Source organism: Lycium barbarum, chromosome 1, assembly GCF_019175385.1.
Source record: "Lycium barbarum isolate Lr01 chromosome 1, ASM1917538v2, whole genome shotgun sequence".
Lineage (NCBI taxonomy): Eukaryota > Viridiplantae > Streptophyta > Magnoliopsida > Solanales > Solanaceae > Lycium > Lycium barbarum.
In genome coordinates, this window is record NC_083337.1 from 139239481 (window position 1) to 139252979 (window position 13499).

The 13499-nt window shown below is 36.7% G+C and overlaps 1 protein-coding gene across 1 annotated transcript; it reads right to left on the bottom strand.

Moving 5' to 3' along the window:
* Positions 1-502: 502 nt before the first annotated feature.
* On the bottom strand, positions 503-5341 carry LOC132639722 (WD repeat-containing protein YMR102C-like). The gene is made up of 8 exons (XM_060356154.1): positions 5123-5341; positions 3522-4672; positions 3344-3434; positions 3063-3220; positions 2922-2973; positions 2567-2646; positions 2375-2468; positions 503-2170 (listed from the first exon to the last, which is right to left on the bottom strand). Exons 2-8 carry the CDS (start codon positions 4575-4577, stop codon positions 1638-1640), a joined length of 2064 nt encoding a protein of 687 aa, XP_060212137.1. The 5' UTR covers positions 4578-4672; positions 5123-5341; the 3' UTR covers positions 503-1637.
* Between the last annotated feature and the right edge of the window lie 8158 nt (positions 5342-13499).

The following is a 13499-nucleotide window of genomic DNA, read 5'->3' on the forward strand; positions in this document are numbered from 1 at the left end:
AAGTTTTAAAAATTTGGAACTTAAGGTTTGCATATGGGGCCAGCAAGGATGAAAAGTTCAAGACTTAACTCATTTGCAAGGTCATTGGGTGTAATTTCCTTCAAAATTTCACGGGTTGTCATTTTTTAAGACAATTATTTAATAAATGATCCTTGCAACTTATGGATCTTTAAACCGCAACCTAAACACCTCTTTTGAGCAAAGTGAAAATTTTATAAGAAAACTTTAGATCATGATTTAAAATTTTGTGGACATTAAACGATTGTCTAATGTTTTATCAGTCTCAAGGGTTATATATCTTCAACCTTTAAAAATAAGGGACAAAATTTAAATGGTAACCTAAAGAAGGAACATTTGCGAAAATCAGCCCTACCTTATGTAATGCAACTGCTTGATAGGGCCATGCTTGTAGCCCAAAAGGAACCCGAGGGATGACTATATCAGATTTGCTGACTGACATTCTGTATTAGCTCCAACATCAACATGCATGCAAATTGGCTCATTGTCACCAGAATTCACCAATGAATTAATCAATATCTCATAATTCAAAGACTACAATGATGATACTTGGAAGCAAAATCGTTGAACCTCAAAACAAGGTTCAGCTGCTATTAACAATTTTGCAAGAAGAGCGCTCAGCTCTATGCATATACATGACATATACACTAATAACTACTGATTTCTGTACAGAAGAACTAATCAATGAAGTCACATTTGTTGTTGTGTGTTGTACCAACATTGTGATGCTACTAAATACAATTTGGAGCTTTAACTTTGAAAATGCCATCTATGTTAGTGTAACTATGTTACAACAGCCTCGCCCCCGGTCTTTGATCTAGTGGTAAGAGCGCAGCGTACGTCACAAGTTTGAACCCCGGCGTAGACAAAAACTTAGTATTTAAGTGGAGAAGGGTAGAGGAGGGAACGCATGATCCACTGAGTTTAGAACCATGCACCAAAAAAAACCGTGTTACCAGCAGCCTCTATAATGAACCTCCCTTTTTACCAGAAAAAACCTGCTGTTCCAAGCAGGGGTAGAGCAGAGCACCAGCCCCAAAGCCTTCTTACTTTATTAGCAAGTGACATTAGCACTGAGATCTCATGCACGTTCAGCTGCTATGACACTCCAATTCAGCAGGAAGTGGCCCGCACCTTCACAATCAACGTGTGGTTACTCCTATCTTCAATGGCCTGACTGTATGGCAGACAACACTTCAATTATTTCAGAACAGCCAGCATGCATAAAAGATGAAGTTCCCCACCATTTCTCCTTGGAGCAAATTACAGCCACTAGCTCCTTCCCTGGTCTCATTTAGATAACCAAAGAAAGAGAATTATGTAAGGCCCCGCAGGCACCTCATATGGATAAGCATATTAGGTTTGACCTCTTGTAAAATATTCATTTCCTTCCAGGGTTGGTGGATGAATGGTGCTAATAAATTAAAATTAGGTGCCAAACTAGTGGCAAGATCAGGTATATCCAAGCAAACTCTGATATGACTTGTAAATACCTAAAGGGGCCGGTCAAACATCATATCTCATATGGAGCTCTCATTGCAATAGTGAACTCTGTCAAGTAGGAGGTGCCAAAAGAGGAGATCACTTCCACTTCCTTGGAAACACTGAAGATATACTTGTCAAAGTGGCGAAGGCAGTCCATAATTATGATATGACCTTATTCGCCCATCATAGCCTGCAGTAACAATAACTAAACCCCACGCATGAGAAGTGGATGAACTCTGACAAGAACTTTTGAGAAACTTGTATTGAGATTTACGCATCACTTTAGGCACAGACCAAGGACTTGACAGTGGAAGCTTCTCTTCAGGCCAGGTCGCAGATCCCTTAGGAATTGCCTCTAAAGACAACCCTTGTCCTAAAGAGAAAGGAGAAGAAGGCCGGAACGGGAAATTGTTTGAGCTTTGACTTAGTCCTTGTGAGTGATACTGATTGTCGTGGTTGACATTTTTCAGGCCAGACCAAGGTATTGCAATGGATGCACCACTATAGAAGAACTCAAATGATCTCACTGCTTCAGGTTGGGACACAGAAGAATCTTCTGGAATGTGAGAGTTCCATAGATAGACATTAGAATCTTCAGATGCAGAGATGATATGCTTCCCATCTGAGGAGAAAGCAGCAGAGAGATGGCTTCCTGCATTTCTTAGGCCTAGAGAATAAAGTAGCACAACATTAAAAGAAGAAGAGACAAAGGAGAAAAAATAGGTTGACAGCAAGTCCCATATTTGGACACTACTGCAATATCAACTACAAGAACTCCTCATTGACGCGAAAAGAATGGAGAAGCCACTCAAATGACAGGAAAATAGGCATAGAAAATAGGTTATCATCTATAACTCGAGAAGGAACATACCTTTGAATTTTCCAATCACATTGATCCCACTAAGGATTCTTACTAGGGAGTCAGCACAAGTAACAATTACTTTACTTGGGTCTTGTGGTAGATACTGCATTGAAGTAATGATTTATCAGCATCTTATTACATTGCTATCCAGAACATCTAATAAAGCAGTGCAGGCAATATATCTTGGTGATGTATGCTAACCTGAAAGCCAGTAATTCTTTTGCAAAGGGACTTCTTCTTACTGCCCAAACAAATCTGCTCCTCCAGTTGAATCTCATGATCTGTGATTGTCCGGAAATGTCAAAACACATTTCTAATTTGATATTTAATCTAACACACTATCCATACATTAGCCGTAAAAAAATGGACCACAATTCTCGGCCACTGTAAACTATATTCGCATTCTTTCATTCACTATTTCATAAGAATTGTATAATGTGCATCAGAAATTGACATGTGACAAACACATGATGCTCATACAAACTAAAATTACAATCAGGTAAGAGTAATACTACTCTGAGATAAAAGCTTGGAGAAAGAAAAGAGGCACCATTACCTATTAAACTAAAAAAGCAACACGTGCCTGCTATAGAACCAATAATCCCACCCTGCATGAAAAGTAGATAACTTGTTAAATGAACTGCTTGAATTTCTGAATCTATATTCGTAACAGGAAAGAAGATACAAATTAACATACCTTCCCGTCAGGACGATAGGAAATAGCAGTCACAATGTCTATTATGTCCGTCCAACTCACAACTTGACCGCTGCTAATTGACCAAATGCGAACTTTTCCATCTATTGAACCACTGATGAAGTAATCATCATTTACTGGGTTAAATTGTATGCACGTCACTGAAAACCAAAAAGAAAGAAAAGAAGTGAGTAATGCAGTTTGGAACTAAAATGTCGGAAACTTATAACAGATTGGCTAATCAGAAAATATAGAATGATCTCACAAAAGGTTTGGCGCATTACCATAATTACTGTGTGAAAAAACTTTGAGGCATTTATCACATCCAACTTGCCATAGACGAACAGTTTTGTCAGTTGATGATGAAAGCAAACACTGCAGGAATAATAAATCATAAAAGAAACTTGATCAGATCAAGAATTGTTCAGAAAACTTTAATCAAGTATAATGCAATAAACATACATTGTTCTTTGACCACGAAACATCCAATATATCCCCACTATGTCCTTGGAAAACATGCAGCGGTTCTTCCAAAATTCGAAAGACCTTAGGCGGGAAAATGACACAGGAAGACTCTTTTGTTTTCTTTAGACCCCTCAATTTATTGATTCTCTCTTTTTCTGTCACCAAAGGATCCAGTTGCGAAAGATGGTTCACCGTGAAGTACATGGAAGACGGATCTAAGTCGTGAATATCAATTTCATTGGATCTCTCATCTTCCACCACTTTCCATACACGCACAATCTTATCTTCACCAGCACTGGCTAGGTATTGTCCATCAAGGCTGAATTTCATAGTTAAGATAGAACCTTCATGAGCCTGGACATCTTGTCCTATAAAAAGGGCAGACAGTTCTTTTAATCGCTTCTTGCGATGGTGAACCTTAGCCCTCTGAACCCTAGACTTTTGGACAGAGCTGGAGCTGTCGGCCTTCAAATTGTTACTTCTCCCTCTGCCATTTACAATGCACGTTAGTGTTCGCAATCTACTTAATAAACGCCTCTTCACTACATTAAATTTCCTCCCATCATCTCCATTGACCTCAAATTCTCGTTGTCCAAGTTGCTGAGTCATCAGTTGCCGTTCCAATTTCATAGTTCTGTGATTATTCTCGGCTTGGTCATGTACATTGCAATCACTTTCACTATCTAGATTACTATTCCGACACACAAATGTTTCATTTGAATCCAACTCTTTATATGAACCCAAAACACCTTCAGACAAACTAGGTAGAGGAAAAGCGTCTTCAAGAATTGAGGTTCGCACCACAGCCTCGCTACTCTCCGTAATCCGTTCGATTTCACAACTAGCATCAGAACTTCCATATACATCTAGTGAATCTTCTCCAGCATTTACATGTAACCCCATCCAACTAAAGAATTCCTTACGGCGCTCTCTAACACTGCTAGGACTTCTAGTCCACACATCATACTGGTAGCTACTAGTCACACAATTATCGATATTCTCAGAAGCATCAAAAAATAAACTTTCTTCATCATCACTGATACTGCTACCCATTATACCCTTTGAGTTCACCCCATGAAACCCCACTTCAAGAAATCACCTTTTTTTAAGCTCTAGGCATGTGCTGAATTATTCTGTCCTTGTTAAGCCTAAAAAACACAAAGAAATTTAAAATATTACAATTTAGTCAAACAAAGAGAATCACAAATACAACTACCAAGTAAAAAGCAATTTCATTATTCTAGTGGCAACAATAAAAACTCTACTTTTTAACATTACAATAACCAAAAAAAAAACAAATAGATCCAGCAAGGATCCCAATCCACACCAATATAACTTCACAAAGTACAATTTCAAGAAAAGGAACTCTTTTTTATCTTATACTACTATAGTTCCTGTATATACAAAATATGAACCGTCAAGCTTTTAAACCAAAGGAACTAGCAAATACCCAACAGTCATTTCCACACGAAAATGAAACCCCACATAGCAAATTACCAGCTTTAACAGGCAACCAATAAATTACAGAAAGAAAAAAAAAACATAAAAAAAAAAAGGAAAGAAGAAGAAAAAGAAAAGATACAAGATTATTTGCTTACATGGGTCCAACTTGTTTCTATAAAATAGAATGGATGAGATAAGAAATTAATTTCCCCTCTGTGTCCCTCTTGTTCTATAAAATGAAGAAGCAAATATAGTAATTAATGGAAGAACAAGAAGGGACTTAAACTGGGGAAGTGAAAAAAAAAAATCTTGAGAGACGTGATAGTATTATGGATGGACCGAAATAGAGAGACAAGTAAAGGAAAGTAGGCTCTGTATACGTATGTGTGTATGTAATGTCTTGTTTGGTTCTTCAATTGTGCGCCACCCTATTTTGCCCACATTGCAGGAGTCTACCCACCACCCCTCCTCTCACCTCTCTCTTTTTGTATTCTACTTTTTTCTTATTTTTTACTAGGTATTTAATGAATAATTAGCATTTCTGTGTTTTAAGTTGTTTGATATAATTTGACTCTGATATAAAACTTAAGAAAGAAAGAAAATTATTAGACTTGTAATCAGTGACGGAGCTAGAATTTTCAGTAAGGAGATTCAAAATATAAGTAAGTAAACACACGAAGAATCTAAGGAGAGTATTATATTATATATACATAAAAAATATTCTAACCTTAGATATATACAGTGTCTTTTTTTTTATCGAAGAGGGTTCCCCTTTCACCCAATTGGCTTTGCTACTGGTTGTAATTTTAAATATATCATAATATTTGTGTGGTAAATAATGTGTTTCGACATTTGTACTACTATAAAAGTTTTTTATTAAAAGAATAAATAGATATTTTTAAACGGATTAAGAAATAAATAGTTTTAAGCAAAGTAAAATGGAGAAAATAATTGATTAGGGTCCCATGGTAATCTAATACTTAAATTATTTTGGATTTCCCGATTGATGTCTGATACCTGCTTTAGGGCTTCAGATAATTCGAATTCTCACCTATTTAAGAGGAAACATCCCTACTAAGCTTTTTTTGCATTGAAAGACTTAGGTGCCGTTTGGCCATAAAAATTATTCACTTTTTTTTTTGATTTTTTTTTCACTTTTTTTACTTTTGGGCGTTTGGCCGTAAATATTCTGAATACAACTTGAAGTTGTATTCCGGAATACCAAAAACTCAAAAAAATTGTTTTTAAAAAAAATTCACTTTTTTCACTTTTTTACAATTATATTTCACCAAAAACTACAATTTCAAAAACTATGGTCAAACACAACTCCAACTCCAACTTCAAAAATTCTAAAAAAAATGAATTTGTTTTTTATATCTATGGCCAAACGCCTACTTAAAGTCGGAACTTCGGGTTATAGGTGGAGGGATATGTGTTTTTGTCCTTTAACAAATAAGTTTTCATATATTAATAAACTTTTAATTGCATGGGCAAGTACTCGTATCGGCATTTATGCTGAGATAATACTTCCTTCGGTAAAAATACGTGCTGATCCTGTGCCCTATTTTTCAATTTTTTTTTTTAAACAAAAGAAAGGCATGGCCACTAAACTCATTAAACACAGAGTCCGTTTGGATTGACTTATAAAGTTGCTTATAAGCTGTTTTTAGCTTTTTTGAATGTTTGACTGACCAGTTTAAAGTCATTTTATACTTAAAATAAGCTCAAAAAATTAATTGGGTCAGTTTAACTTAGCTTATCCAAAGCAGCTTATAAGCTGGAAACAACTTATAAGCAAAAAAAAATACGTTGGGTGCACAACTCCCAACTTATTTTTTTTTTTGCTTATAAGTTGTTTCCAGCTTATAAGCTGCTTTTTTTAAGCCATCCAAACAGGCTCACAATAATCTACTACCCCCTCCGTTTCAATTTATGTGAATCTATTTGACTGGACACGAAATTTAAGAAAGAAGAGAAGATTTTTAAACTTGTGGTTCTAAATGAGTCACATATATTTTGTATGACTATAAATCATTACATAAAGGTAAAGTGTTTCCAAATATAGAAAATAATTTTTTTTTTTACACGAACTAATAAGAAAATAGGTTCACATAAATTGAAACTGAAGAATTACAATAAATGATTTTTTTTTTTTTTTTAGTTACAGAACCTTTTATGTAACCCAACAACAACAAAGAAGTCAGCTGTCTTTCATTTGTCAAGTCAAATCAGATTAAACAAGTAGGAATTAAAATTGGTCTCAATTTGACCAAGAAGAAATCCATATAAAAAACTCAGTGCGCGGGTATTTCATAATTTCATACTGTAATAATATTGGAACAATTGAATTCTCCTACAGGACTCCGCCAATTACGAATTTTTTAAAATGAATATTAATATCCCTAGCGACAAATATTTATTCTACTATTATATAGTTATCTTGAAGGGGAGCCTTGGCATAACTGGTAAAGTTGTTGTCATGTGATCAGGAGGTCACGGGTTCGAGCCGTGAAAACAGCCTCTTGCAGAAATGTAAGGTAAGGCTGCGTACAATAGACCCTTGTGGTCCGGCCCTTTCCCGGATCCCGCGCATAGCATGAGCTTAGTGCACCGAACTGCTCTTTTTTTTATATAGTTACCTCAGTTGTAAGTACTCCTACCTATAAGTTCTGAGCCAAATTTAACTATATTTTGCTGCGACTGGTACGTTGGTTTAACTAATTAAATGATCAACCAATCTGGTTTAACAACATTCTTCCTTCCCACTCAAAAAGAATATATAAATTCAATACGAGTAGAAGGTTTTTGGTCAATACTCAATTACAATTGTTTTTATACCTCGCTCTCAGCTCGAAAAAAAAACTTGGACTATCCACCAATTAAACAAATGAATGCAACATATATGTGTTCCAAATCATTTTTTTTTCACTTCATTTTAGTTAAGTTGCATGTATTTTCACTTTAATTTGTCAATCTTTTAATTAAATTTGTTGGATGCGTTTTTTTTTTCTCCCAGCTACATGGTTAAGTGCATTTGTATATTTGGGAGTTGGAACGAGGAACTTGTTATCTTGGAGAAATGATTTAGTTGCTTGTTGCCCATTAAAATCATTATCTTGTGAAGGAGAAACGTGTTAGTAGGTTCAATTATTTTTAACTTAATAAACAAAGGGGGTTGGTTGCACGGATTTCTTGCAAGGGCAAGAGGACAAATTCGAGATTATAGCCCTTGTGGTTTTGTTATTTCATTCAAAGAAATGACAAATTCAAGATTGGCAGCTAGAGGCAATAGGAATCTTCAAAGAAGCATAACGAACTCAATAATGTAAGTAGAAATAACCAGTGGCGGAGCTAGAGTTTTCGATAAGGGTGTTCAAACTTTGAAGATGTATATACATATAAAAAAAATCTACCGATGGGTGCATCGAGAAATTTAAGTCAAACTATATATAATATTAAGCCAACTCATAAAAGTACTTGTTATAAAATTAACAATAGTACAAATCAAAACTAACGTAAAAGTCAACAAACGAAATTCTTTTAGTGAAAGTATAATTTGAATATGTTATTCAAATCGTTCGAGAAGGTAAATAATTAATACTAGATACTTTTATTTATATAAGTCACTACAGAATCCCAAAAAAATTATTATTCATGTAGTGCATTTTATTTAGAAGACTAAAATTCTGTATTATTTAAAAATATTTTCCTATTGAAATTTCAAACTGTATCATAAGGTATTTTAATTAGAAAAGATATAATTCAACAAAAAAAAAATTGGAAAATAGAGCTAGGAAACTGTGTTATTATCACCAGGATATTCACAGACAATGAAAAGGCTGTTTTTACTTTGCACCTAATCTTTTTATGCATATAAATCAATTTTAGTGCAAAGACAACAAATTAATTCTCTTCTTTAAATAATAACAAATTATTATTCTCATCAAAATTTTAGTGTTCTTCCAATAATAATAGAAAGAGCCCTTACAAGAATTATATTATACGAGGGAATCATGTTGTTAAAATAAATAAAAAATATAAAGGAGGAGAGAATATTTCAAAAGATAAAATTAGTAAACAATAAAAATAAGATGCTCCATTTGAAATTAAATTGTTGATGTCAAAGATGGGCCTTAGTATGCAGCCCAGCTAGTAGAACACTACTTCGTTTTGGAAAAATGTAAAATCGAAGGCGAGACGAAAGGAATCGAACTCGCGACCCTGAGGTAAATTTGAACACCCTTAACCGCTGAGCCATCACTGTTGGTATTGTCAAGGGTATTCAACAGTTTGGATTTATCCGATATATACAATATATTAACTATATATACAACGTAATTTTCCGGCGAAGGGTGTTCGGCTGAACACTCTTCCACTAGTGTCGCTCCGCCCCTGGAAATAACAATGAACTTATGTACCAAAATTGAATGATGAGAATCATGATAACTCAATGTACTCAGTTTTAAAAAGAAGAACAAAGAAAGTAGATAAGTGATAGTGGGAAAAGGGTAAAAAGATAGACTCATTATATATTGTGAAAGATTTATCAATTACTAAAAATAGAAAAAAGGGTCAAAAATGTCCATCAGATATAGGAAAATAAAATAATTTTGTCCTCCAATTGAATTTGGTCTCAAATATGCCCTTATCGAAAAGGCTATTTGGGAATAAATTCAAATGGAGAGTAAATTTCTTCTACTTTTCATAGTTGAGGGGCAAATTTGAATCAGTCTACTAACGATAAAGATATATTTGAGACCAAAATCAAACGGAGGATAAAATTATTTTATTTCCCATGATTAAAGAACATTTGTGGCCTTTTTCCCTTAAAAATAAAAAGAAACAGAGTGGGGGATATATGCCCCTGAAGGCAATGAATTAAATATTCGATCTCCTCATCTCCGACATATTTCCTTGTTTGTTTTCTAGCTCTTTTTTTTCACCTACTTAATGGTTTTCCCTCTGAGATATAATAACCATGGTTGCAAGCTAGTCCAATTCCTTTGTGAGTGATAAAGAATAAAATGTCACATTTTTGGTGAAGTGTTTCTTGTTTTGCTACTTTGCTGCAAAATGAGCTGCCACAAAGTAATGGGCTAAACATGGCTTCTTGTGTTAACAGACGAATTTTGACTCAAAATTGACAAAGAAATGAAAATAATGAGATGAATGTAGAGAGAGAATTTTTTTCACTTCATGATTCAGAGAGAAAGAAAAATCTGGAATGTTCCGTGTAGTTTACAAATGATATATGGGCCGTGTATTGATTTTGACCCGGAAGACTTACTCAGCCCAACTAACAAAGACTTACCCACTAAGTGTATACACTGATAAATATAATACAAATCAGCCCATAATGACCAGGCCCAAATATCTAGTGTGTAAAATGAATCCTAACAATATCTAACTACGTGATTTAACTCTAACACCCCCCCGCAAGTTGGAGGGCGGTGGCACAACCCCCAACTTGGCAAGATGTAGACGATGAGCAGCACCAGGCAAGCTTTTGGTAAGCACATCAGCAAGTTGAGTGGAGGTTGATGTGTGATGCAGCGAAATCAATCCATCAGTGAGCTTGTGTCTAACAAAGTGACAATCCAGTTCAATGTGCTTAGTACGCTCATGAAATACCGGATTCTTGGCAATGTGAATGGCAGCTTGGTTGTCACAAAACACAGCAATGGGACAAGCAACAGGAAAACCAAAATCAGATAACAGCCTTGCCAACCAGGTGAGTTCAGCCACAGCTTTGCTCAGTGATCTGTACTCAGCTTCAGCTGAAGATAAAGAAACCACAGGTTGCTTTTTCGATTTCCAGCATATCAAACTGCCACCAAGAAGTATACAGAACCCAGTCACAGACCTTCGGCTATCAGGACAGCCCCCCCAGTCACTATCACAAAACACTTGAAGGGACATATCACAGTCATTAGTGAAAAACAGTCCATGATCAGAGGTCCCTCTGAGGTATCTCAGTAAATGAAGAGCAGCTTTCATGTGAGGAATACAAGGGAGTTGCATAAACTGACTCAGGTGTTGGACAGCAAAAGCCAAGTCTGGTCGAGTGTGGGTAAGGAAATTCAACTTGCCCACTAGACTTCTATAAGCTTCAGGGTTGGGTAAGGGAGTACCAACCCCAGCTTTAAGTTTCTCATGCAACTCTAAGGGACAGACTACAAGCGAAGAGACATCAGAGTGGAACTCCTTAAGCAAATCAATCACAAATTTTCTCTGATGAAGCAGAACCCCAGATGGAGTGTATAATACCTCTATACCAAGGAAGTAATTAAGCAGACCCAAGTCCTTAATTTTGAACTGGTCATGGAGAAATGATTTGAGGGCAGAAATCTCACCAGAATCAGTACCAGTCAAGACAATGTCATCCACATAAACAGCCAATATTACTAAGGAGTCCCCAGAGCCTTTTGTGAATAAGGAGTAATCATTAAGTGAGTGGCAGTAACCCCTAGTTTGAAGAGCCTGAGACAGCTTGGCATACCACTGTCTTGATGCTTGTCTCAGTCCATAAAGGGATTTTTGAAGCTTGCAAACTAAAGGAGCAGAAGAAGAGGTAGAATCAGGAACTGAGAGACCAGGAAGGAGTTTCATAAACACCTCTTCATCCAAATCACCATGTAGAAAGGCATTGTTGACATCCAACTGATAAAGGGGCCATTGTTGCTTGACAGCAACAGCAACAAGAGTTTTAATGGTGGACATTTTGACAACAAGAGAGAAAGTCTCATGGAAGTCAATCCCCTCAATCTGAGTGTCCCCCCTAACTACCAACCTAGCTTTATATCGTTCAATACTCCCATCAGCTTTATACTTAACTTTATACACCCACTTACACCCAATAGGCTTCTTGCCAGGAGGCAGTTCCACTATATCCCAGGTAGAGTTGGCCTCTAAGGCTTCAAACTCCTTTCTCATGGCATCCTGCCACTCAGGAACAGTAGCAGCTTGAGAGTAAGTGAAAGGTTCAAGAACAGGTGACTGACTGAGAATAGGATAGGAATCAACAGCATTGGCAGTGGAAGTGGAGTTAGAGGTCTGGCAAACATAGCCCTGTAGGTAAGTAGGTTGATGCCTAGTTCTGGTGGAGACTCGAGGTGCAATGGGTGGAACATGAGGGGAAGAAGGGACTGGATCAGGAGGTGAAGGTTGTAGTGGTGAGGAAGGAGAGGGAGGTGCAGAAATTGGAGGACAAGAGGAGTGGGAGATTGGAGGAAGAGGAGTAGGATCATCAAAACAGGCTGGAGGAGGAAATGGGGAAGGAGAGTATGAACCAGTTGAAGAAACACTATAGGGGAATATATGTTCATGAAAGATGACATCCCTGGATATAAAACAGGATTTAGTGAGGAGATTATAGAGCTTGAAACCCTTCTTGGCAAAAGGGTAGCCTATAAAAATGCAGGGAGTAGCTTTAGGGTGAAATTTATCTTGATGTGGCTTAGGAACAGTGGAATAGCACAGACATCCAAAAGCCTTAAGGTGATTATAGGATGGGGATGTGCCATATAGAAGTTCAAAAGGGGTCTTGTGGTTAAGTAGAGGAGAGGGGAATCTATTAATGAGGTAAGTGGCTGTAAGAATACAATCCCCCCAGAATTTAAGGGGAAGATGAGACTGAAATAGTAGAGCTCTGGCAGTATCCAATAGGTGCCTATGCTTCCTCTCCACAACCCCATTTTGTTGAGGGGTGTGTGGACAGGAAGTTTGGTGGATAATGCCATGATCAGAAAAGAATTGAGATCCAGAGGTGCTGGAACCTAACTCCAAAGCATTGTCACTTCTAACTATCTGAACCTTAGTGTGAAACTGAGTGGATATCATACTTAGAAAAGCCTTAAGGATGGTAAAAGCATTGCTTTTGGCTCCTAATAAGTGTGTCCAGGTGGCTCTAGTGTGGTCATCAACAATTGTAAGGAAATATCTGGACCCATCATAAGTAGAAGTGTTATATGGACCCCAGATATCAATGTGTATGAGCTGAAAGGGTGCGGTGCTCTTAATAGAGTTATCAGGGAAAGACAACCTAGACTGTTTGGCTAGAGGGCAAATGGGACAGTCAAAGGATTGCTTAGAAGGGAACTGGGATCCAATGGGTGAAATAGATTTCATTTTAGAGAAAGGTAAATGACCAAGTCTATAATGCCAAACAACATCAGTCTTATTCATATTTACATTGCCAATCACATCAGCAACATCAGAATCAGTACAAACATGTGCAGGCATACTAGGAACAGTAGGGACAGAACTAGGAATTGTAGAAAGACTGTCTGCAAAAGAAGAAACAAATGAAGTATTTACAAAGGAAGACTCATATGCTAATGCAGTAGGAAGATGGCATAGCTTGTACAGGCCACTGTCAGCCCTACCAAGTACCATTGGCTTCTTCAGAGAAGGGCCCTGTAAAGTACATGCAGTATTGGTAAAGTTAACAGAATGACCAGGTTTGACAACCATTCTATACACATATATAAGGTTGTGCTTGAAACTAGGAATGTATAGGACATTATGAAGCAC